This window comes from Balaenoptera ricei, chromosome 5 (genome assembly GCF_028023285.1).
Source record: "Balaenoptera ricei isolate mBalRic1 chromosome 5, mBalRic1.hap2, whole genome shotgun sequence".
NCBI classification, from domain to species: domain Eukaryota; kingdom Metazoa; phylum Chordata; class Mammalia; order Artiodactyla; family Balaenopteridae; genus Balaenoptera; species Balaenoptera ricei.
In genome coordinates, this window is record NC_082643.1 from 9,514,415 (window position 1) to 9,541,776 (window position 27,362).

The window sequence follows — 27,362 nt, forward strand, 5'->3', positions numbered from 1 at the left end:
AGACACGGCCAAACCACTGCAAAATCTGGAAAAACCTTGCAGGGCCCGAGGTTCACACGCAGAGAACGGCAGGGAAATGGAGCTGCAGGAGGAAGCATGCAGGTACACCTCTGTCCTTATCTTTGCTTTGACCTCCTGGTAAAGGACGCCTGTCTGGAAAGGAGGCCGAGGAGGGTGCTACAGAAGCCACGATCAGTTTTGCAGCCCTGACCAGAGTCAGCTGAGCAGAAATAGACTGACAGCTTGCTACAAATATGCTTTACCGAGTCACATCAACTTCCTGCTCGTGCCAAAGGGATAAAGTAAAAATCTAAAGTTTAAATCAAATCCATCCTGTTCTTAAAACCTTTCTTTATTTTCCTATTCCTATAAGTTTTAGCTACTTAGTTAAACTCCATCCTAACTTAACTCTAGTATCTAGCTTTCTCCTGTTACTTCCTATGGCCCAGCCAGAAATGTTCAGTCACCACTACATGAACCCTCCATGTCCTAAAACATCCTTTCTACCTAGAAGGGTTTCTGTTCCCCACACCTCCCTCCCTCTCCCCACCAACGTGCTGAAATCCCAGTCATCTTTCACAGAGCCACTTAATACCCCATTCATCCATAAAACTTCCACTTCAAAGAGTTTTATGGTTTATGAATTAATTCATTTTTAAAAAGCAGATCTGGAGAGATACATTAAATACTAAAATTACACTCTTCTGTCCATTGAGGATGCAATCAGATTCTTGCTTCCCAAAGATAAAAAGATGCTTAATTTAACTATACTGAGAAAACTAGAATACTGAATAGTAAAAAATGTCTAGAAGTAGCAGGTGTTCCATCATGAGTAACACATCTGATTGGCAACTTTATTTTTCTGCTTTTGACTGTTTTCCTTCTGTTACCAAGCCTGATACCCTTTAAGGTAAAGGGAAGTAAGGTGATATCATAAAGGTGATGTGACCCTAATAATTTCTTTATTTAAAAGGTAAAATTTATTGAAAACTGGCCATCAATATCTCATTTAATCATAACAAACAACAACCAAATTAGTTACAGATATTTTTCTTATTTTACAGATGAGGAAGTCAAGGTTGAAGGAGAGATTGAATAATTTGCCCAGAGTCACACAAATTGTAAATCCTAAGCCAATCTGATTCTAGAACTAGAATTTTTAACTCTGTGCTCTAAGCTTATTAATATATTTACTAAAGTATCTCTGACCAGATGGTTTCAAAGTAAGCCAAAGGCTTCATCAGTTACTCTTCACCCTATATTATCACCCCACCCCACCCCAAAAAAAGTTGCAATACTTTACATTTCTACACTACTTAACTGGCTTTGAGAATACTTCCACAAGTATTAATGGTTTAAATCCCACAACAAATCTATAGGACTTTCACCATTTTATACAGCAGGAAAGAGGAACAGAGATATTATAAATTACGCAGTCACATTGCTGAGTAGCCAGGATACAGATACAAGCCTTCTTAACCTAATATCAGTGCTCCTTCCAGAACGGCTAAACAGTTTAGAAGTATCTGATACCTTTTCTTAGATATGCAAGTCATGAAGTATTCACTGAATTGTCATGTTTCCCAGTTCCATTCAATTAATTTGAAGACATTCATTGTTATTACTTTTATACTATGTAGAAATTATGATCATAGACATATTTTCAGTAATATAATGAGTCCAGTCATTAATCAAGGACTTTTCAGTGTCAGGCAATGTGTTCACCAGCTTGACAAGCACGAGGCCTGAAATGACATGGTTTCTACCATTTCAATGGATAGAAACCATACTGTGATAGGTTTCTATCAATGACTGCTAGAACACCAAATGTACGGGCGGGAGTGGTGGGAAAGAAGTGTGAATAGGTAGGGTGAGTTCAAATCATGGAAAGCCTTGTTTGTCATGCCAAGATTGAGATACAAGGATGGGTGAAGAGGATCCACTGAAGAATTTTGATATGGGAAGTAGTACGTTCATATTTACATGACAGGAAGTAGTAACTTAGGCAGCAGAAGATGGAAGATGGTGTCAAGGGGCAGAGTAGAGTCAGGGAAACCAGTAGAAAGGCTACTGTAGTAGTCTCCCGAGGCTCAATCAATTCCCAAATTTGGCTGATTACTTGAAATTACCAAGGAAGCCTTTTATTATTTTTTTAATTTCTTTTTTCATCATTAGAATATATTTTGCATTTATATAATAAAATATAGAAGACAATAAAAATAAGGGAGCCTTGCTACAAGCAACAACAGAAATAAAACTCATGAGCAATATTCAGCAAAACAAGGCAGACATAAAATGATATACATTGTATGGTTTCTTTTCAAAAAATTCAAAACTGGGCAAAACAAATTTATGGTGAAGATAATGGTTACTTTGGGGGCAGAAAGCAGGGGCCATGACCAGGAAATGGTATAAGGAGGGCTTCCGAGGTGCTGGGAAAGTTCTGTTTCTTGATCTGAGTAGCGGTTATACTAGTGGGAGTTCACATAACTCACAAAAGTCATAAGTTTATAGTTAAACTTATGACTTATGTACTTTTCTCTGTGTTATAACTTATTAAGAAAGCTAAGACAAAAGCCTTATTTAGTTCACTAAGATCAACAGTTGGGAAAGAATTACTGAATATTATTTTAGACACCTACAAAATTCAAGGAGCTGTCTTAGGTGGTCAAAGATTCCAAGTCCATTCCACTATCAAACTTTTTTTTTTCTTATTAGTCATCCATTTTATACACATCAGTGTATACATGTCAATCCCAATCTCCCAATTCATCACACCCCCACCCCCACCCCCCGCGGCTTTCCCCCCTTGGTGTCCATTCTTTTTTTCTCTACATCTGTGTCTCAATTTCTGCTCGGTAAACCAGTTCATCTGTACCATTTTCTAGGTTCCATGTATATGCGTTAATATACGATATTTGTTTTTCTCTTTCTGACTTACTTCACTCTGTATGACAGTCTCTAGATCCATCCACATCTCTACAAATGACCCAGTTTCGTTCCTTTTTATGGCTGAGTAATATTCCATTGTATATATGTACCACACCTTCTTTATCCATTCATCTGTCGATGGGCATTTAGGTTGCTTCCATATGACCTGGCTATTGTAAATAGTGCTGCAATGAACATTGGGGTGCATGTGTCTTTTTGAATTATGGTTTTCCCTGGGTATATGCCCAGTAGTGGGATTGCTGGGTCATATGGTAATTCTATTTTCAGTTCTTTAAGGAACCTCCATACTGTTCTCCATAGTGGCTGTAACAATTTATATTCACACCAACAGTGCAAGAGTTCCCTTTTCTCCACACCCTCTCCAGCATTTGTTGTTTGGAGATTTTCTAATGATACCCATTCTAACTGCTGTGAGGTGATACCTCATTGTAGTTTTGATTTGCATTTCTCTAATAATTAGTGATGTTGAGCAGCATTTCATGTTCTTCTGGCCATCTGTATGTCTTCTTTGGAGAAATGTCTATTTAGGCCTTCTGCCCATTTTTGGATTGGGTTGTTTGTTTAATATTGAGCTGCATGAGCTGTTTATATATTTTGGAGATTAATCCTTGGTCTGATGATTCATTTGCAAATATTTTCTCCCATTCGGAGGGTTGTCTTTTTGTCTTGTTTATGGCTTCCATTGCTGTACAAAAGCATTAGGTCCCATTTGTTTATTTTTATTTCCATTACTCTAGGAGGTGGATCAAAAAAGATCCTGCTGTGATTTATGTCCAAGAGTGTTCTTCCTATGTTTTCCTCTAAGAGTTTTATAGTGCCTGGTCTTACATTTAGGTCTTTAATGCATTTTGAGTTTATTTTTGTGTATGGTGTTAGGGAGTGCTCTAATTTCATTCTTTTCCATGTAGCTGTCCAGTTTTCCCAGCACTACTTATTGAAGAGACTATCTTTTCTCCATTCTATATCCTTGCCTCCTTTGTCATAGATTAGTTGGCCATAGGTGCGTGGGTTTATCTCTGGGCTTTCTATCCTGTTCCATTGATCTATATTTCTGTTTTTGTGCCAGTAACATATTGTCTTGATTACTGTAGCTTTGTAGTACAGTCTGAAGTCAGGGAGTATGATTCCTCCAGCTCCATTTTTTTCCCTCAAGACTGCTTTGGCTATTTGCGGTCTTTTGTGTCTCCATACAAATTTTAAGACATTTTGTTCTACCTCTGTAAAAAATGCCATTGGTAATTTGATAGGGATTGCATTGAATCTGTAGATTGCTTTGGGTAGTATAGTCATTTTCACAATATTGATTCTTCCAATCCAAGAACATGGTATATCTCTCCATCTGTTGGTATCATCTTTAATTTCTTTCATCAGTGTCTTATAGTTTTCTGCATACAGGTCTTTTGTCTCCCTAGGTAGGTTTATTCCTAGGTATTTTATTCTTTTTGTTGCAATGGCAAATGGGAGAGTTTCCTTAATTTCTCCTTCAGATTTTTCATCATTAGTGTATAGGAATGCAAGAGATTTCTGTGCATTAATTTTGTATCCTGCAACATTACCAAATTCATTGATTAGCTCTAGTAGTTTTCTGGTGGCATCTTTAGGATTCTCTATGTATAGTATAATGTCATCTGCAAACAGTGACAGTTTTACTTCTTCTTTTCCAATTGTATTCCTTCTATTTCTTTTTCTTCCCTGACTGCCGTGGCTAGGACTTCCAAAACTATGTTGAATAATAGTGGTGAGAGTGGACATCCTTGTCTTGTTCCTGATCTTAGAGGAAATGCTTTCAGTTATTCACCATTGAGAATGATGTTTGCTGTGGATTTGTCGTATATGGCCTTTATTATGCTGAAGTAGGTTCCCTCTATGCTCATTTTCTGGAGAGCTTTTATCATAAATGGGTGTTGAATTTTGTCAAAAGCTTTTTCTGCATCTACTGAGACGATCATACGGTTTTTATTCTTCAATTTGTTAATATGGTGTATCACACTGACTGATTTGTGTATATTGAAGAATCCTTGCATCTATGGGATAAATCCCACTTGATTATGGTGTATAATCCTTTTAATGTGTTGTTGGATTCTGTTTGCTAGTATTTTGTTGAGGATTTTTGCATCTATATTCATCAGTGATATTGGTCTGTAATTTTCTTTTTTTGTAGAATCTTTGTCTGGTTTTGGTATCAAGGTGATGGTAGCCTCATAGAATGAGTTTGGGAGTGTTCCTTCCTCTGCAATTTTTTGGAAGAGTTTAAGAAGGATGAGAGTTAGCTCTTCTGTAAATGTTTGATAGAATTTGCCTGTGAAGCCATCTGGTCCTGGGCTTTTGTTTGTTGGAAGATTTTTAATCACAGTTTCAATTTCAGTGCTTGTGATTGGTCTGTTCATATTTTCTATTTCTTCCTGGTTCAGTCTCAGCAGGTTGTGCATTTCTAAGAATTTGTCCATTTCTTCCAGGTTGTCCATTTTATTGGCATAGAGTTGCTTGTAGTAATCTCTCATGATCGTTTGTATTTCTGCAGTGTCAGTTGTTACTTCTCCTTTTTCATTTCTAATTCTATTGATTTGAGTCTTCTCCCTTTTCTTCTTGATGAGTCTGGCTAATGGTTTATCAATTTTGTTTATCTTCTCAAAGAACCAGCTTTTACTTTTATTGATCTTTGCTATTGTTTCCTTCATTTCTTTTTCATTTATTTCTGATCTGATCTTTATGATTTCTTTCCTTCTGCTAACTTTGGGGTTTTTTTGATCTTCTTTCTCTAATTGCTTTAGCTGCAAGGTTAGGTTGTTTATTCGAGATGTTTCCTGTTTCTTGAGGTAGGCTTGTATTGCTATAAACTTCCCTCTTAGAACTTTTGCTGCATCCCATAGGTTTTGGGTCGTTGTGTCTCCATTGTCATTTGTTTCTAGGTATTTTTTGGTTTCCCCTTTGATTTCTTCAGTGATCTCTTGGTTAATTAGTAACGCATTGTTTAGCCTCCATGTGTTTGTGTTTTTTACGTTTTTTCCCCTGTAATTGATTTCTAATCTCATGGCGTTGTGGTCAGAAAAGATGCTTGATATGATTTCAGTTTTCTTAAATTTACCGAGGCTTGATTTGTGACCCAAGATGTGATCTATCCTGGAGAATGTTCCGTGCGCACTTGAGAAGAAAGTGTAATCTGCTGTTTGGGGATGGAATGTCCTATAAATATCAATTAAATCTATCTGGTCTATTGTGTCATTTAAAGCTTGTTTCCTTATTAATTTTCTGTTTGCATGATCTGTCCATTGGTGTAAGTGAGGTGTTAAAGTCCCCCACTATTACTGTGTTACTGTCGATTTCCTCTTTAATAGCTGTTAGCAGTTGCCATATGTATTGAGGTGCTCGTATGTTGGGTGCACATATATTTATTATTTTTATATCTTCTTCTTGGATTGATCCCTTGATCATTATATAGTGTCCTTCCTTGTCTCTTGTAACATTCTTTATTTTAAAGTCTATTTTATCTGATATGAGTATTGCTACTCCACCTTTCTTTTGATTTCCATTTGCATGGAATATCTTTTTCCATCCCTTCACTTTCAGTCTGTATGTGTCCCTAGGTCTGAAGTGGGTCTCCAGTAGACAGCATATATACGGGTCTTGTTTTTGTATCCATTCAGCCAGTCTATGTCTTTTGGTTGAAGCATTTAATCCATTCACGTTTAAGGTAGTTATCGATATGTATGTTCCTGTTACCGTTTTCTTAATTGTTTTGGGTTTGTTTTTTTAGGTCCTTTTTTTCTCTTGTGTTTCCCACTTAGAGAAGTTCCTTTAGCATTTGTTGTAGAGCTGGTTTGGAGGTGCTGAATTCTCTTAGCTTTTGCTTGTCTGTAAAACTTTTGATTTCTCCATCGAATCTAAATGAGATCCTTGCCAAGTAGAGTAATCTTGGTTGTAGGTTCTTCCCTTTCATCACTTAAAATATATCATGCCACTCCCTTCTGGCTTCTAGAGTTTCTGCTGAGAAATCAGGTGTTAACCTTATGGGAGTTCCCTTGTATGTTATTTGTCATTTTTCCCTTGCTGCTTTCAATAATATTTCTTTGTCTTTAATTTTTGCCAATTTGATTACTATGTGTCTCAGCGTGTTTCTCCTTGGGTTTTTCCTGTATGGGAATCTCTGCACTTCCTGGATTTGGGTGGCTATTTCCTTTTCCATGTTAGGGAAGTTTGCGACTATAATCTCTTCAAATATTTTCTCGGGTCCTTTCTCTCTCTCTTCTCCTTCTGGGACCCCTATAATGCGAATGTTGGTGCGTTTAATGTTGTCCCAGAGGTCTCTTAGGCTGTCTTCATTTCTTTTCATTCTTTTTTCTTTATTCTGTTCTGCAGCAGTGAATTCCACCATTCTGTCTTCCAGGTCACTTATCCGTTTTTCTGCCTCAGTTATTCTGCTATTGATTCCTTCTAGTGTAGTTTTCTTTTCAGTCATTGTATTGTTCATCTCTGTTTGTTCTTTAATTCTTCTAGATCTTTGTTAAACATTTTTTGCATCTTCTCGATCATTGACTCCATTCTTTTTCCGAGGTCCTGGATCATCTTCACTATCATTATTCTGAATTCTTTTTCTGGAAGGTTGCCTATCTCCACTTCATTAAGTTGTTTTTCTGGGGTTTTATCTTGTTTCTTCATCTGGTACATAGCCCTCTGCCTTTTCATCTTGTCTATTTTTCTGTGAATGTGGTTTTTGCTCCACAGGCTGCAGGACTGTAGTTCTTCTTGCTTCTGCTGTCTGCTCTCTGGTGGATGATGCTATCTAAGAGGCTTGTCGAAGTTTCCTGATGGGAGGGACTGGTGGTGGGTAGAGCTGGCTGTTGCTCTGGTGGGCAGAGCTCAGTAAAACTTTAAATCGCTTGTCTCCTGATGGATGACGCTATCTAAGAGGCTTGTGCAAGCTTCCTGATGGGAGGGACTGGTGGTGGGTAGAGCTGGCTGTTGCTCTGGTGGGCAGAGCTCAGTAAAACTTTAAATCGCTTGTCTCCTGATGGATGACGCTATCTAAGAGGCTTGTGCAAGCTTCCTGATGGGAGGGACTGGTGGTGGGTAGAGCTGGCTGTTGCTCTGGTGGGCAGAGCTCAGTAAAACTTTAATCTGCTTGTCTCCTGATGGGTGGGGCTGGGTTCCCTCCCTGTTGCTTGTTTGGCCTGAGGCAACCCAACACTGGAGCCTACCCGGCTCTTTGGTGGGGCTAATGGCAGACTCTGGGAGGGCTCATGCCAAGGAGTACTTCCCGGAACTTCTGCTGCCAGTGTCCTTGTCCTCACGGTGAGCCACAGCCACCCCCCGTCTCTGCAGGAGACCCTCCAACACTAGCAGGTAGGTCTGGTTCAGTCTCCTATGGGGTCACTGCTCCTTCCCCTGGGTCCCCATGCGCACACTACTTTGTGTGTGCCCTCCAAGAGTGGAGTCTCTGTTTCCCCCAGTCTTGCCGAAGTCCTGCAATCAAATCCCTCTAGCCTTCAAAGTCTGATTCTCTAGGAATTCCTCCTCCCGTTATCAGACCCCCAGGTTGGGGAGCCTGAAGTGTGGCTCAGAACCTTCACTCCAGTGGGTGGACTTCTGTGGTATAAGTGTTCTCCAGTTTGCAAGTCACCCACCCAGCAGTTATGGGATTTGATTTTATTGTGATTGCGCCCCTCCTACCGTCTCACTGCGGCTTCTCCTTTGTCTTTGCATGTGGGGTGGCTTTTTTGGTGAGTTCCAGTGTTTTCCTGTCGATGTTTGTTCAGCAGTTAGTTGTGATTTTGGTGTTCTCGAAAAAGGGAGTGAGAGCATGTCCTTCTACTCTGTCATCTTGAACCAATCTCCAAGGAAGCCTTTTAAAATACAGGTTTTGGAGCCCTGCCTTGAGTTTTCTGACTCAGTCTGGGTCACCAGGTGCATGTGATAATGGGCCAGGTGTAGAATTCTCCTGCCTGGATGAGAGGCTATGAGGAAGCACCAGTGAGTGTGGGAGAGATTTATGAGATACTTAAGCAGCAGAATGAACAGGTTTTAGTGATTGATGGACATCAACCTGGAGTGACTGTGTGGATGGACAGGCCATTCATTATGCCCCAGAATTCAAATGGAGCATTCAGATCTTCAAGGGCAAGGAAAGATGATGAGACAATCCACAGGACATGCAGGTACAGGTGAGCATTAGGTAGTTAGATATAGACGTATGGTTGGCCAGGGAGAGCTCTAGACTGAAGGCCTAAGAATGAACGTAGGAAATAATGTTTAATTCTGACTCAGAAGGAAGAGACCTCAAAGGAGATGGAAGAGAGGCCAGAGAAATAGGAAGAAGATAAGAACAATTCAAAATTCATTCAAGCATTTAACGGGGAATGTTTGGCTTGCGGACAGAGTATAAAGGGCCTAAATTCCAAGTAAGTAAGTTTTGATTGTATATTGTCAGCAAAAGTGGGGGAGAGCAAAACAATAACAGTAAACAGTTTGCTTACTTAAGTCAAGACTATGCTATGATCAGGTTTGTTTTGGGGGAACATCATTGTATCACTGGTAGAAAGGAGATGGAGAGAGGGTGAGTCTAGAGGTGGGAGAACAGTTTGAAACTGTGTGGCTGTAATAAGGGCCTAATCTAAAGCATTGGGGGGCGGGGTGGACACAAGACACCCGTTTCAAGAGAGATGTCTAAGGCAGAATGTGAGTGCCAGCGGGAATGGTAAAGGAGGAGGAGTTAAGGGCAAACTAAGGCTTCCAGCTTGGCAGACCGGTGGCCGGCAAACTAAGGTTGGAGAGGGTAGAACGTAGACAAAGTTTTGGAGATGATGCTGTGGGCATGAGCAATTTCAGGCACCATATGGTTTTTCATGGGTAGTGAGAAATATGGCTCTATTGCTCTTCCGATAGGTCGAGGCTAGGAGTTATGATTTAGAAGTCATCAGCAGTATGGGAACTGAAGTAAAAGACAGTCACCCAGGCAGATACATATTTAGCGAGAATAAGTGACGACCAGTGGTGATTGTCAGGAGAGGGTGAACACAGTACTCAGAATCAGACCTGATGCTATAGATGCTGCCTGACCTACACCAAGTGCAGGGAGACATACGTTCTTTATTCTAAATATTACTCAGTATACTCAGTGAATCAATCTGCAGTTTTTTGTTTTATTTTGTTTTTTGTTTTTTTGGCAATCACATCACACTGACATTTCATACTGTGTTAGAAGTTAACTAAAATCCATGCATATTTTAATTGAACTATTATTAATTAATTTTGGTCTCCTCTTGGCCATGAATCTAAGTACAGGACTTTCCAATTATACTGATTCCATCAGACGTGATGCTTTTGTTGCAAGAAACAGACTACTGCACTAAAAGTAGTTTATCCTATGACGACATATATTTCCCTCTCCTAACTAAAAGTCCAGAGGTATGCGTGTTGAGGGTTGGCTCAGCAGATGAGCAACGATGAGGAACTGAGTCTTTTTCCTACTTTGGCTGCCAACCTCAGTGTGTCAGTGGTACATTCCTCAAGGGCAAAAGGTGATGGTGGCAGCGCCCCGCATTCTGCTTTCACATGAGAACACCTGAAAGCAGGATGGGAGCAGGGGCATGTTGACCCAGAGGCCTACTCTCTTTCTTTTTTATTAAAATTTACATAATAATTTATACACAGTAAAATGCATAAATTTTAGGTGTACAGTTGAAAGAGTTTCGACAAATGCATACACCCATATAACCCACTTCCCTATTGAGAACATTTTCGTCACCCCAGAGGGCTCCCTGGGGTATTTTCTTCATCAATCATCACCACTGCTGCCACCCCCAACTCCATGCAGAGGCAACCACAGCTCTGATCTCTTAAATCATTCTCTTTTTGGTAATCAGGAATGAAAATATTTCCCAGAGCCCTCACTTTCCCTTACATCTTTCCCAGCACACTTTCCCCTACATCTCCTTGGCCAGAACTGTGTCACAGCCAACCTTTAAGTCAATCACTGACTAAAGAGGATAGTATTATAGACCATTTATGCCTCATCCATCTGTTGGGGTCCGTCTGACCTAAGCACACTGCTGCAGACCCAAATAAAACTGGGTTTTTGGGGTTTTTTTAAAGCAAGAAAGAATAGGGAAAGGGCTATACACACACACACACTATTTTGTTGGTCTACATATCCAGCCATCCAATATCTGACCTATTCTTCCAGCTTTATTTCACTCACAAAAGTGCTAAGTATGTGCTCGTTCAAGCCAATGATTAAAATACTGAGAATGACACAGACACATGTAGAGACCTCCCCTGAACTGAACAGCAATCTATGTTCCAACACTCTGGTCAAAGTTCTTCATCCTGGTCCAAATGCAACCAAATTTGTATTTGTCTGGGTCCCCAATTTTCATTTAGCCCACAAGGGTATCATGAGAATGTCATCCAACACTTTGGCTCCTACACTGGGGCACACAGAGGTGTGTCAGTGGATAGGTTTAGTACTTTTTCCCTTTAAAAGCCCTTTCCTCTGTCTCAGTACTTTTTATGAGACTCAGATTATTCTCAGCTCAGATATTTCGAGTCTCTGTCACTGTAGTGTATTTATCACTTGTTCTGTGCCTGTTTACTCTTTTTGTATACATCCTTCTAAAAGCTGAGCTCATGAGAATGATACCTTGTTTTTCTTAGCTGCTCTTCCATTCTTCCTATTTTTCAGTATGTTAATGATATCATTGTGAACTTCCCAATCCCTTTTCAATCTAGCTTCCTTTTGGCTTATATCTAATGTTTCTACGATCTTTGGAATTTTAGAAAAATCTGCTTTCTAAACAATGTCCAGGTTTACATATCTAACCATGGCTAGCACATTCTTTATTGTTATGGACCTTAAAATGGCCCTGGTACATCCCATTAAACTAATTTCCATAACTTCCATTCCATCCTATTGGTTATAATTAGATCCAGAAAACCATGCTTCCTTGTTGCATTATTTACCATCTCAGAGGTAAGACTATCAGCAAGATCAGTAAAAAAAACGCATTAAATATTCTGCTTTAACAGAATGATGCTTCAGAGTATAGACATGGAGTTTCCAATGATGACATTTATCTGCCAGGTTTGAAACTTGCATTAGGAGAGGAGCAGTCATATTCATCCACCTAAGATATCCGTATTTGACTCCCTCAGTGTTTTCAGTTTATGTATCTTGTACTCTCATGCTTAAACCTAGGAGCTCAAGGATTTCCATGCAGGGCACTCTTCCAAAGATCTCAACAGGTGTTATTTTATTTGTACAGCATGTAAGCTCCTGTTGGTGTATTCTAGTGATTATCTGTATCTCAGCAAGTCTGTCTTGCTTAGGAGATCATATTTATCTATTTTCATTCTATTTTAGGTTTACCATATTATCTTATCAGCCCTAGTTAAAAGGTATGTGTTAAAAAGTGTTTATCCGTGATACAGCTGAAACAAAGTCAGTCACTTTTTAATATTTTAAAAAGAGACCCTTTGCAAAGCACTATAGGAGTCAGATAAACATATTTAAGGTAGATTTTTTTCTATTTAGAAAACTATTTTAATTTTTCATAGCAAAACTGATAAAAGTTATATTTTTTTAATATTCTCTGTGAATCAATGATATTTTCTCAGCTACCACATTACCTCCACTTTATGCTACACTTGATATTCTCCAAAGTAGCTCATTTCATCTGAGCATTGTTCTTCCTTTTCCTCAGATTTCAGTTTAAAGTTCTCTTTATCAGGTTGGCAAGATTCTTGTCCAATGCATTCCTCTCATACGCACGCTATCCCCTATACGGAGTCTGTTGTATTCACACATGAGCCCTAGTTCAGAAAACCTCATTTCGGTCTTTTGCTGTTTCGGTTGGGTGCTACACGATACCCTTTACCTTTCATTTCTTCTTCAATGTCATGCCTCAACTGGAAGAAGAAATGAAAATAGCCCTTCAGTGCCCAAAGTGCCATATGAATCAACAAGAGTATAGTGTGGTCTGTAAATGTGATAAGTCTCAGGAAACCTCTTGAGGGAACCTCCCATATCAGTTCCATCAAGATTTACCTCAATATGAATGAGAAAGAAATAAGATACCTTCCCTCTAGTCGTTACCTGAAGGACTTGGTTTGGATGTTTACCCTCTGACTTTCAGTTGTAAATCTTTAGAGAACTACATGCATTAACCTAATGTGTAAAAGATATGTTATAAATTATCAGCCAATGATAAAAAGATTTAGATAGTATTGTCAAGATTCCTTTATAGGTTTTAAAACTAGTCCCCTTTACTGGTGACAGTTACCAAGGACCGCACGTATGAGACTTACAGTCTCTAGTTGAACTTGGAAGTGTGCCAGGAACAAGAGAGACAAAAAGACATAGTAATACTTTCTTCAGGAATCCGCAGTCTACTTGGTAAGCTAACACTTCCGGACACAGACCTAAGCACGTATCCCTGCTATTAACACCAGGCTTCTATAAAAAGGTGGTGCACCCAATTGACCATATCTCTGGGCTCATGTAAGTGCTTTTGAGATGATTTTATAGCAGCAAGGAAACATCAATCCACAATTATTCTCCAATCTTAGAAGAATATATATCAGTTTAACAAACACTTGATACAAAGAATAGATTTTGTAAAAAGAATTCAACATAGGAATAATAATCTGAAGGTATATCCATAAGGAATTTTTATAACAGAGAATGATTAAATAAAATATCTTCCATTAAAAATACAGCAATACTGAAAATTAAACACCAAAGTTACTTACTTTTACTATGATAAGCCTCGCTAGGTTTTCACACCTCTGGTTATCATTTTCCACATACTCCACTTCAAACAGGGTATTATAATTTTCTAATATTTTAGCCATTATCTTGTTGCAGAGGTCTTGCTCTTTCATGCCTTCAAGCCCAGGAGGCACACTAGAAATAAGGGAAACAAATTGAGAGGAATTACTTTGTAAAAACACAATTGCCAGCACAGCTGACTCAGACTTATACTTTGACCTTTCCTGAATGATTGATCAGCCTTCTTATAAATACACATGGGATTTTTAATAAGTTCTATGGTGACACACAGGATGTTGTTGGGACAATTGGCAAGTTACCAAGATCTGAATTAATAACTTGTGCTGAATAAGAAAAGTACATGTTGTTTAGGAAGAGGGTACAGGTTAACATGCATGCAATCAATAATGCTTTATACATATTAGAAATTGCTACACATAAAGTAACATTTATAAAAAAGTAAAAGCTAGAGAGAGACCTCCAAGATGGCAGACGAGTAAGACGGGGAGATCACCTTCCTCCCCACAAATACAGCAGAAATACACCTGCATGTGGAACAACCCTACAGAATGCCTACTGAACGCTGGCAGAAGACCTCAGACTTCCCAAAAGGCAAGAAATTCCCCACATACCTGGGGAGGGCAAAAGAAAATAGAAACAACAGAGACAAAAGAATAGGGACGGGCCCTGCACCAGTGGGAGGGCGCCATGAAGGAGGAAAGGTGTCCACACACTAGGAGCCTCTTCACGGGCGGAGACTGCGGGTGGCGGAGCGGGGAAGCTTCGGAGCCACGGAGGAGAGCGCAGCCACAGGGGTGCGGAGGGCACAGCGGAGAGATTCCCACACGGAGGCTCGGCGCCGAGCAGCACTCACCAGCCCGAGAGGCTTGTCTGCTCCCCCGCCGGGGTGGGCGGGGCTGGGAGCTGAGGCTCGGGCTGCGGTCGGATCGCAGGGAGAGGACTGGGGTTGGCGGCGTGAACACAGCCTGAAGGGGCTAGTGCACCACGGCGAGCCGGGAGGGAGTCCGGGAAAAGGTCTGCAGCTGCCGAAGAGGCAAGAGACTTTTTCTTACCTCTTTGTTTCCTGGTGCGTGAGGAGAGGGGATTCAGAGCGCCGCCTAAATGAGCTCCAGAGACGGGCGTGAGCCGTGGCTATCAGCACGGACCCCAGAGACGGGCATGAGACGCTAAGGCTGCTGCTGCCGCCTCCAAGAAGCCTGTGTGCGAGCACAGGTCACTCTCCACACCGCCCCTCCCGGGAGCCGGTGCAGCCCGCCACGGCCAGGCTCCCGTGATCCGGGGACAACTTCCCCGGGAGAACGCACGGCGCGCCTCGGGCTGCTGCAACGTCACGACGCCTCTGACGCCGCAGGCTCGCCCCGCCTCCTCCGTACTGCTCCCTCCCCCCGCCTGAGTGAGCCAGAGCCCCCGAAGCAGCTGCTCCTTTAACCCCGTCCTGTCTGAGCAAAGAACAGACCCCCTCAGGCGACCTACATGCAGAGGTGGGTCCAAATCCAAAGCTGAACCCCGGGAGCTGTGCAAACAAACAGAAAAGGAAACCTCTCCCAGCAGCCTCAGGAGCAGCGGATTAAATCTTCACAGTCAACTTGATGTACCTGCATCTGTGGAATACCTGAGCATACAACGAATCATCAGAAATTCAGGAGGTGGACTTTGGGAGCAACTGTAGGCTTGGGGGGGTTTGCTTTCGGCACCTAATTTGTTTCTGGTCTTAGGTTTATCTTAGTTTAGTATTTAGAGTTTATTATCACTGGTAGATTTGGTTACTGATTTGGTTGCTCTCTTCCTTTCTTTTCTTTTAATATATATATATATATATATTATTTACCTATTTCTCTTTTTGTGAGTGTGTATGTGTATGCTTCTTTGTGTGATTTTGCCTGTACAGCTTTGCTTTTACTACTTGTCCTAGGGTTCTGTCTGTCCTTTTTCTTTTTCTTTTTTTAGTAGAGTTTTTAGCGCTTCGTATCATTGGTGGATTTGTTTTTTGGTTTGGTGGCTCTCTTCTTTCTTTCCATTTTTTTATTACTTTAAAAATTTCTTTATTTTTAATAATATTTATTTTTTATTTTAATAACTATCTTATTTTATTTTTTTCTTTCTTTCTTTTCTTCTCCCTTTTCTTCTGAGCCATGTGGCTGACACGGTTGTCAACCAGGTGTCAGGCCTGAGCCTCTGTGTGGGAGAGCCAAGTTCAGGACATTGGTCCACCAGAGACCTCCTGGCTCCATGTAATATCAAACAGCAAAAGCTCTCCCAGAGATCTCCATCTCAACGCTAAGACCCAGCTCACTCAACGACCAGCAAGCTACAATGCTAGACACCCTATGCCAAACAATGAGCAAGACAGCAACCCAACCCCACCCATTAGCACAGAGGTTGCCTAAAATCACAGACACCCCAAAACACACACTGGACGTGGTCCTCCCCACCAGAAAGACAAGATCCAGCCTCATCCAGCAAAACACAGGCACCAGTCCCCTCCACCAGGAAGCCTACACAACCCACTGAACCAACCTTAGCCACTGGGGGGAGACACCAAAAACAAAGGGAACTACGAACCTACAGCCTGCAAAAAGGAGACCCCAAACACAGTAAGTTAAGCAAAATGAGAAGACAGAGGAAACACACAGCAGATGAAGGAACAACGTAAAACCCCATCAGACCAAACAAATGAAGAGGATACAGGCAGTCTACCTGAAAACGAATTCAGAGTAATGATAGTAAAGATGAAGCAAAATCTTGGAAATAGAATGGAGAAAATACAAGAAACATTTAACAAGGACCTAGAAGAACTAAAGAGCAAACAAACAATGATGAACAACACAATAAATGAAATTAAAAATTCTCTAGAAGGATTCAACAGCAGAATAACTGAGGCAGAAGAACGCATAAGTGACCTGGAAGATAAAATAGTGGAAATAACTACCGCAGAGCAGAATGAAGAAAAAAAGAATGAAAAGAATTGAGGACAGTCTCAGAGACCTCTGGGACAACATTAAACGCACCAACATTCGAATTATAGGGGTCCCAGCAGAAGAAGAGAAAAAGAAAGGGACAGAAAATATTTGAAGAAATTATAGTTGAAAACTTCCCTAATATGGGAAAGGAAATAGTCAATCAGGTCCAGGAAGTGCAGAGAGTCCCATACAGGATAAATCCAAGGAGAAACATGCCAACACACATATTAATCAAACTATCAAAAATTCAATACCAAGAAAAAATATTAAAAGCACCAAGGGAAAAACAACAAATAATATACAAGGGAATTGCCGTAAGGTTAACAGCTGATCTTCCAGCAGAAACTCTGCAAGCCAGAAGGGAGTGGCAGGACATATTTAAAGTGATGAAAGGGGAAAACCTGCAACCAAGATTACTGTACCCAGCAAGGATCTCATTCAGATTAGATGGAGAAATTAAAACCTTTACAGACAAGCAAAAGCTAAGAGAATTCAGCACCACCAAACCAGCTTTAAAACAAATGCTAAAGGAACTTCTCTAGGTAGGAAACACAAGAGAAGGAAAAGACCTACAATGACAAACCCAAAACAATTAAGAAAACAGTAACAGGAACATACATATCGATAACTACCTTAAATGTAAATGGAGTAAATGCTCCAACCAAAAGACACAGACTGCCTGAATGGATACAAAAACAGGACCCGTATATAGGCTGTCTACAAGAGACCCACTTCAGACCTAGGGACACATACAGACTGAAAGTGAGGGGATGGAAAAAGATATTCCATGCAAATGGAAATCAAAAGAAAGCTGGAGTAGCAATTCTCACATCAGACAAAATGGTCTTTAAAATAAAGACTAAATAAGAGACAAAGAAGGACACTACATAATGATCAAGGGATCAATCCAAGAAGAAGATATAACAGTTGTAAATATTTATGCACCCAACATAGGAGTACCTCAATACATATGGCAGATGCTAACAGCCATAAAAGGGGAAATAGACAGTAACACAATCATAGTAGGGGACTTTAACACCCCACTTTCACCAATGGACAGATCATCCAAAATGAAAATAAATAAGGAAACACAAGCTTTAAATGATACACTAAACAAGATGGACTTAATTGATATTTATATGACATTCCATCCAAAAACAACAGAATACACTTTCTTCTCAAGTGCTCATGGAACATTCTCCAGGATAGATCATATCTTGGGTCACAAATCAAGCCTTGGTAAATTTAACAAAATTGAAATCTTATCAAGTACCTTTTCAGACCACAACACTATGAGACTAGTTACCAGTAACAGGAAAAAATTGGTAAAAAATACAAACACATGGAGGCTAAAGAATACACTACTAAATAACCAAGAGATCACTGAAGAAATCAAAGAGAAAATCAAAAGATACCTAGAAACAAATGACAATGAAAACATGATGACCCCAAACCTATGGGATACAGCAAAATCAGTTCTAAGAGGGAAGTTTATAGCAATACAATCCTACCTCAAGAGACAAAAAACATCTCAAATTAACAACCTAACCTTATACCTAAAGCAATTAGAGAAAGAAGAACTAAGAAACCCCAAAGTTAGCAGAAGGAAAGAAATCATAAAGATCAGATCAAAAATAAATGAAGGAAACAATAGCAAAGATGAATAATACTAAAAGCTGGTTCTTTGAGAAGATAAACAAAAGTGAGAAACCTTTAGCCAGACTCATCAAAAAAAAACGGAGAAGACTGAAATCAATAGAATTAGAAATGAAGAAGGTGAAGTAACAACTGGCAGTGCCGAAATACAAAGGATCATGAGAAATTACTACAAGCAACTATATGCCAATAAAATGGACAACCTGGAAGAAATGGACAGATTCTTAGAAACGTACAACCTTCTGAGACTGAACCAGGAAGACATTGAAAATATAAACAGACCAATCACAAGCACAGAAATTGAAACTGTGATTAAAAATCTTCCAACAAACAGAAGCCAAGGACCAGATGGCTTCACAGGCGAATTCTATCAAACATTTAGAGAAGAGCTAACACCTATCCTTCTCAAACTTTTCCAAAATATAGCAGAGGGAGAAACACTGCCAAACTCATTCTACAAGGCCACCATCACCCTGATATCAAAACCAGACAAAGATGTCACAAAGAAAGAAAACTACAGGCCAATATCACTGATGAACATAGATGCAAAAATCCTCAACAAAATACTAGCAAACTGAATCCAACAGCACATTACAAGGATCATATACCATGGTCAAGTGGGCTTTACCCCACGAATGCAAGAATTCTTCAATACACGCAAATTAATCAATGTGATAAACCATATTAACAAATTGAAGGATAAAAACCATATGATCATCTCAATAGATGCAGAGAAAGCTTTCGACAAAATTCAACACCCATTTATGATAAAAACACTCCAGAAAGTAGGCATAGAGGGAACTTACTTCAACATAATAAAGGCCACATATGACAAACCCACAGCCAACATCGCTCTCAATGGTGAAAAACTGAAACCATTGCCTCTAAGATCAGGAAGAAGACAAGGTTGTCCACTCTCACCACTATTATTCAACATAGTTTTGGAAGTTTTAGCCACAGCAATCAGAGAACAAAAAGAAACAAAAGGAATCCAAATCGGAAAAGAAAAAGTAAAGCTGTCACTGTTTGCAGATGACATAATACTATACATAGAGAATCCTAAAGATGCTACCAGAAAACTACTAGAGCTAATCAATGAATTTGGTAAAGTAGCAGGATACAACATTAATGCCCAGAAATCTCTTGCATTCCTACACATTAATGATGAAAAATCTGAAGGAGAAATTAAGGAAACACTTCCACTTACCATTGCAACAGAAAGAATAAAATACCTAGGAATACACCTACCTAAGGAGACAAAAGACCTGTATGCAGAGAACTATAAGACACTGATGAAAGAAATTAAAGATGATACCAACAGATGGAGAGATATACCATGTTCTTGGATTGGAAGAATCAACACTGTGAAAGTGACTCTACTACCCAAAGCAATCTACAGATTCAATGCAATCCTTATCAAACTATCAATGGCATTATTATTCACAGAACTAGAACAAAAATTTCACAATTTGTATGGAAACACAAAAGACCCCGAATAGCCAAAGCAATCTTGAGAAAGAAAAACGGAGCTGGAGGAATCAGACTCCCTGACTTCAGACTATACTACAAAGCTACAGTAATCAAGACAGTATGGTACTGGCACAAAAACAGAAATATAGATCAATGGAACAGGAGAGAAAGCCCAGAGATAAACCCACACACATATGGTCACCTCATCTTTGATTAAGGAGGCAAGAATATACAATGGAGAAAAGACTGCCTCTTCAATAAGTGGTGCTGGGAAAACTGGACAGCTACATGTAAAAGAATGAAATTAGAACACTCCCTAACACCATACAAAAAAATAAACTCAAAATGGGTTAAAGACCTAAACGTAAGGCCAGACACTATCAAACTCTTAGAGGAAAACATAGGCAGAACACTATGACATACATCACAGCAAGATCCTTTTTGACCCACCTCCTAGAGTAATGGAAATAAAAGCAAAAATAAACAAATGGGAACTACTGAAACTTAAAAGCTTTTGCACAGCAAAGGAAAACATAAACAAGATGAAAAGACAACCCTCAGACTGGGAGAAAATATTTGCAAATGAAGCAACTGACAAAGGATTAATCTCCAAAATTTATAAGGAGCTCATACAGCTCAATATCAAAAAAACCAAACAATCCAATCTAAAAATTGGCAGAAGGCCAAAATAGACATTTCTCCAAAGAAGATATACAGATTGCCAACAAACACATGAAAGGATGCTCAACATCACTAATCATCAGAGAAATGCAAATCAAAACTACAATGAGGTATCACCTCACACCAGTCAGAATGGCCATCATCAAAAAGCTACCAACAATAAATGCTGGAGAGGGTGTGGAGAAAAGGGAATCCTCTTGCACTGTTGGTGGGAATGTAAATTGATACAGCCACTATGGAGAACTGTATGGAGGTTCCTTAAAAAACTAAAAACAGAACTACCATACCACCCAGCAATCCCACTACTGGGCATATACCCTGAGAAAACCATAATTCAAAAAGAGTCATGTACCAAAATGTTCACTGCAGCACTATTTACAATAGCCAGGACATGGAAGCAACCTAAGTGTCCATCGACAGATGAATGGATAAAGAAGATGTGGCACATATATACAATGGAATATTACTCAGCCATAAAAAGAAACGAAATTGAATTCTTTGTAGTGAGGCGGGTGGACCTAGAGTCTGTCATACAGAGTGAAGTAAGTCAGAAAGAGAAAAACAAATACCGTATGCTAACACATATATATGGAATCTAAAAAAAAAAAAAAAGGTTCTGAAGAACCTAGGGGCAGGACAGTAATAACGACACAGATGTAGAGAATGGACTTGAGGACACGGGGAGGGGGATGGGTAGGCTGGGACGAAGTGAGAGAGTGGCATGGACATATATACACTACCAAATGTAAAATAGATAGCTAGTGGGAAGCAACTTCATACCACAGGAAGATCAGCTCGGTGCTTTGTGACCACCTACAGGGGTGGGATAGGGAGGATGGGAGGGAGATGCAAGATAGAGGAGATATGGGGATATATGTATATGTATAGCTGATTTACTTTGTTATAAAGCAGAAACTAATGCACCATTGTAAAGCAATTATACTCCAATAAAGATGTTAAAAAAAAAGAAAGAAAAAGCTAGAAAGAACAAGTGTTATCACAAAAAGAATGAGTGTTTTACCATGACAGAAATACTCAGTTACACAAATAACAGCAACACAGTCTTTATTTAAAGATTTTTTAGATAATGCACAAAAGGCTCACAATCTAAAGGAAAAGATAAATAATTCTGGGAAAAAATGCTGATAACTGTTGAAGATTATGTACATTGAAGATGCATTATACTATTCTCTCTTCTTTTGGGTATGTTTAAAAGTTTCCATAATTAAATAAAAGAGGTATAAAAAGCTTCTGAACACAGAAGACACTCTATATAAGGTAGAAAGACAAGCTATAGATTGGAGGAAAAGAAATATCTCTTCAGTAACATGGACAACTGACATAGCATTAGTAATCAGAGTATCTAAAGTATTTTTACTAATCAATAAGACACTGAGTAATTCTCTTATCTTTGTTTCTTTTTTAAAAAAAGAGACAAAAGACAAATTGAAAAACTCAGAAGAAAACACTTGGACAGTCAAGAACCTTATGAAAAGATACTTAATCTGACTGAGTAATCAGTGAAATGCATTAAAAAAGTAACAATGATGCATCAATTAATATCCACCTGTATTCATTTCCTACGGCTGATGCAACAAAACTGGGACAAACTGGGTGGCTTGAGACAGAAATTGATTCTCTCCCAGTTCTGGAGGCCAGAAGAGTAACAGCAGTATTACCAGACAGAAATTAAAGTGAGCAAGGCCATACACACCACAGAGGCTCAAGGGGGAGATTATGGCTACGGCATTACTTGGCTGTAGCTGCACCACTTCAAGCTTCAATCAAGGCCGACATCTTAAATTTCTCTCTACTCCATGTTCACATGGCCTTCTCCTCTGTGTGCGTGTCCGATCCCCTTCTGCCCCCTTCCTATAAGAATACATGTGATTGCATTCAGTACCCACTCAAATAATCTAAGACAATCCCTTTATCTGAAGATCTCTATCTTAATTACAACCCTAAAGTCCCCCTTTTTCACTAAATAGGGTAGTATTTACAGTTTGCAAGGATTATAACTTGATATCTCTGGGGGACATTGTTCACCCTACTATACCATCTTCGGGGTACATATCCTAAGGTGACTCCCAATGAGTCACACTCCTGTACTCATCTCGGGGGTAGGCAGAACCTGTGACTTGCCTCTGATCAAGAGAATATGGCAAAGGTCATATGACGTCACTCCCATGATTGAGTCTTATATAATGTAACATAATCTCAGCAGACTGGAGTGAGGATTCTGCTGCTGGTCTTGATGAAATAAGCTGCCATGTTCGGAGAGGACCCATGAGACCGCCACATGGCAGGGGACTAATGTGTACCTGAGGCCTGCCTCTAGGTCACAGCCAGTAAGGAGCTGGGGTCCTGATGCAGCTGCAAGGAAATGAGTCTACCAACATCAACTCATGAGCTTGAAAGCAGATTCTGTTCCAAACTTGAGCCTCCTTATGAAAATGCAGCCCAGCTGTTACCTTGATTTCAGCTTTGTAAGACCAGAGACAGAGGACCCAGCTAAGCTGTGCCTGGACACCTGAGCCATAGAAAGCATGAGATAGCAAACTTTTGTTGTTTTAAGGCACTACATTTGTGGTGATCTGTTACACAACAATTGAAAACTAGTACAGAGTTCGGTATCTGGAAGCGGGTTACTGCTCTAACAAATATCTAAAATGTGGGAATGTCTTTGGAACTGGATAGTGAGAGGAGACAGCAAGAATTTGGGTAGCATGACAGAGACAGCCTAAAATGGCTTCAACAGATTTTTAGTTGACATCTGGATTTTAAGGACACCACTGGTGGACTTCCCTGGCGGTCCAGTGGTTAAGAATCCACGCTTTCACTGCAGGGGGCATGGACTCGATCCCTGGTCGGGGAACTAAGATCCCGCATGCCACGCAGTGTGCCCCCTGCCCCCCCCCCCCAAAAAGGACACTGCCGGTGAGAGCTCAGAAGTCCTAGCCAGGCAGTAATAAGGAAGGGGTGCGGTCAAACCACAGTATGTCATATCTTACAGAAGTAAAATAATAGGCAATGAGAGAAGTGGTAACACGCACTAGACAAACTTAGGTAGAGACCCAGAGCGTGAATTTTAGAACTCTTTTGTGTTCTGTTTACCGATGACTTGGAAAAAGATGAATTATGCCCTCCTGGGTCTTCATGTGGAAACAAAGGATAGGTCTCACTAAATAACAATTTTTAAATAGAACAAAGAATGCAGGAACAAATGACTTATCAGGAGGGAGAAGAAACCACAGCAAAGATAATAAATCAGTCATAATGACTCCCAGGTTCTGTTCCAAAGGTACAGATCAGCCTAAAGTACATTTTTTTTTTAACTTTTTGGCCTCAACCAGGGATCGAACCCACACACCCCTACAGTGGAAGGTGGCTGGCTTTTGTCAACCTAGAGTGACCTTTGCCTCATTTTAAAGCTAAAATCTCCACCCCAAGGGTGGGGGATTGCCACTATTTTTGAACCTGCAACTGTGTTTGAGCATGTTGTTGTACCGTGCAAGCCCATCTGGAACTCCACCTCTACGTGGAAAATCACACTTGCCCCTTCATGAATATGCATGCACCCATAGCTTAAACTTCCCTGATCCTGCTGTGCTGGGAGACAAGGCTTTGAGAGCTATCTCCCTGTCTCCTTACTTGTCACAAGGAATAAATGCTTCTGCTTTAATCAAAAGTACTTGGTGTCTTCATTTGGCTAAGCACCCCAAGTGATGGACGCATTGTGCCCAGTAACAAGAAAATAAGAAACACGTTATTGGAAACTGGAGGAAGGGAGATCCTTGCTTTGTTGGCAGAAAGCTTAGTGAAATTGTATCCTGCGTTATGTGGGAAGCAGCATTTGTAAGCAACAAGCTTGTATATACAGTGCAAGAAATTTCCAAGCAATATTTTGAAAGTACCACCTGATTTCTCCTTGCCACTTATGGTAAAAGCTGAGAGTGTGAGAGAGAGACAGAGATAGAGAGACAGAGGAAGGGAGAGGGAAGAGAGAAGGAGGGAGAGAGGGAGAGGGAGGGAAGGGGAGAGAGAGAGAAACTGAGGTTAAAACTTAAGTAAAAAGGAAATAGGACTTGATTTAAAAGTTGACTCTACAGATGGCAAAAGACACTGAAATTAAGAGATTCACTGTCAGGAAAGCAAGTTCCATAGAAAAGGTTGAGACTGTGAATGATATAACCTTTTGCTAAAACCTCAGAAAGATCAAAACCTCAGACTATTCAGTTAGACAAAGGTCCCTTTCAGGTGATTAAGGGTGTGTCTCACAGATCCTTTCAATTAAACCAGAGAGCCTCTAGGAACTTAAAGGCACTGCCCATCAACCATTTTAGCACGAGCCTGAAACAGAGAAAGGATTATCTTGGAAAGATCTGAGGGGGTGCGTCTTTTTTTCTACTGGCGTGAATCCCAGTGAAATTCACAGAAGACTAGTAAGTTTTTGAGAAATTTATTTCGGCAGAAACACTGCCAACTTGGAAGGAAAGGGACAAAAAGGGTACAAAATGAAAGGAGGCCATTAGATTTCCAAAATTCTATTGGCAGGAAGCAGGCTGATAAAGCTACTCAGCTGCAAATGTGCTGCCTTTCATCAAAAATGAAGGATGACTCAGAGGGCAGAACCAAGAACCAAGAGGGTGAAGTTGAAAAGCACGGAGAAGTATTCCCAGGCTTTGAGACCTAGTCAACAGATCTGCAACATTTGCTGGGCTGGATATCAGAAATGTCATTAGCCAGCGACTTTATTTTTTTATCTTGAATTTCTTCCTGTTCGAACCAGAACATCTATTGTTGTTATCCTATGTTTGTTCCATCAATATATGTTAGGTGTGTTGAAGCAAATAACTTCTCTCTTTAGTTTCATCCTCTAAGGATGCCTTTCTCAACCACAGAGTAACAGCCCGTTTTGAGATGTTGCCAGTTATCTCTTGTAACAAAGCAGACACTTCAGGCTTATTTTGAAACTAAATTAGATTCAAGGTATTCTATATAATACATTTACTCTCAATCATTTTTATTACAGTATGTTTCTTTAGTCAGATGTAAGGGTAAAACTTCAGTTAAGGAATGCATGGATCCTATCACTTAAGACCTTTTGCATCAATTCTGCAGCAGTCTGCTGGAGATACCTGTGGCAATTATAACTTCCTGCCATAGGGTTATTCCCATTCATAAAAGCTTGTCAATTTTAAATTTACCACTTTTTAAATATCCAAGACAAAACAAATGAGAAACAATGTAAGGAGAGGATTCTGGGAAGATAGTGGAGTAGGAAGCAACAGACATCTGTCCCCCTACCTAGATAACAATTACACCAGCAGAATTTGTCTGATGAAATATTTTGGAACTCAGTAACATCCAGGGAAGGCTCAGACAGTAAGCTGTGATTAATTTTGGTCAATTTTAGCTCTTAGCACAGTAGCCACTCATCCCCCACCCCAGCCATGTGGCAGGAAGCTACTCTCAGGTTCCTTGAGCAGCTTGCACACAGCTTGTGGGAGCCAGGATAAGCAAAAAGGACCCTGTCGTTCAAATAACTGGGGAGCTGTGCTCTGAATGCTGACTGCTACTTCTGAGGTGCAAAAAGGTGGGCAGCCATTGCTGCTGCACTTCCCTCCCTTGTTGAAAGCCCCTCCCTCTTAGCTGAAGTGACTTCTTGGGGATTTAAAGGGCTGACACTCTTTTTTCTGCCACTTTGACTTCTTTCCTTTTTCCTCTTTTGGGAGTCAGACATTCAAGTCTAGGACATTCAAAAACAACTGCATATATGGGGAAAATTAGAAAGTGACTGTGCATGCCCAGGGAAAGGCTCAAAAAAGACCTGAGAAGACCTTAAGTTCATACTTAAGGCTGATGTTGGTACAAAAACAGTCTACAACAATCAAAATCAAAAACTAAAACCAAAACCAAAACCAATCAACAAAAACATTAAAAACAGCATACCCCAGGCAAGGAGGAAAATCTGATTTCCAGAGTTGCTACATTAGTAGATTTACATGTCTTTTGTTCAACAAAAAAATCACAAGGCATACAGAGACAGGAAAATATGGCTCATTCAGGGAAAAAATAAAGCAACAGAAACTGTGCTAGAAAAAGATTTGATGGAAGATATACTAAAGACTTTAAAACAACTGTCTTAAAGATGCTCAGAAAACTAAAAGAAGATGTCGAAAAGTCAAGAAAATAATGCGTGAACAAAATGGAAGTATCAATAAAGAGAAAGAAAACCCAAAAAGGAAGCCAAAAGAAATTTTGGAGATGAAAAGTACAGTAATTGCAATGAGAAATTCACTGGAAGGATTCAAAGACAGATTTCAGCAGGCAGAAGAAAGAATCAGTGAACATGAAGACAGGACAATGGAAATTATTGAGTGTGAGGAAAAGGAAGAAAAAAAGATCTAAGAAAAGCAAACACAACCTAATGAACCTGTGGGACACCAGCAAGTACCAACCTACACATCGTAAGAGTCCCAGAAGGAGAAGAGAAAGAGAAAAGGGCAGAGAAAATATCTGAAGAAATAATGAATGAAAACTTCAAGATGAAAGATATGAGTATGAATATCCAAGAAGCTCAAAGGACCCAAAGACCTACACTAAGACACATTATAATCAAACTTTGAAAAGCTGAAGACAAAGAGAGAATTTTGAAAGCAGCAAGAGGGAAGTGAATCATCACATACAAGGGATCTTCAATTAGATTATCAAGAGATTTCTCATCAGAAAGTTTGGAGGCCAGAGACTGATATACTCAAAATGCTAAAAGAGAGAAACTATCAACCAATAATTATATCTGTGGCAAAAATGTCCGCCAAAAGTGAGGGAGAAATTAAGATATTCCCAGATAAACAAAA

General features: G+C 39.9%; 2 protein-coding genes across 5 annotated transcripts in view; one reads left to right on the forward strand and one right to left on the reverse strand.

Moving 5' to 3' along the window:
• HERC3 (HECT and RLD domain containing E3 ubiquitin protein ligase 3) overlaps nt 1-27,362 on the forward strand; it is a 513,145-nt gene that overhangs the window by 381,038 nt on the left and 104,745 nt on the right. The window lies entirely within an intron of this gene.
• FAM13A (family with sequence similarity 13 member A) overlaps nt 1-27,362 on the reverse strand; it is a 340,455-nt gene that overhangs the window by 203,269 nt on the left and 109,824 nt on the right. For all 4 annotated transcript variants that reach the window (XR_009503212.1, XR_009503211.1, XM_059922406.1 and 1 more), the window contains exon 5: nt 13,696-13,849. Coding sequence is in view for 2 of the 4 variants with exons in the window: in XM_059922406.1 (XP_059778389.1) it covers nt 13,696-13,849 (154 nt within the window). In the remaining 2 variants the exon portion in view is untranslated. The remainder of the gene's footprint in view (nt 1-13,695; nt 13,850-27,362) is intronic.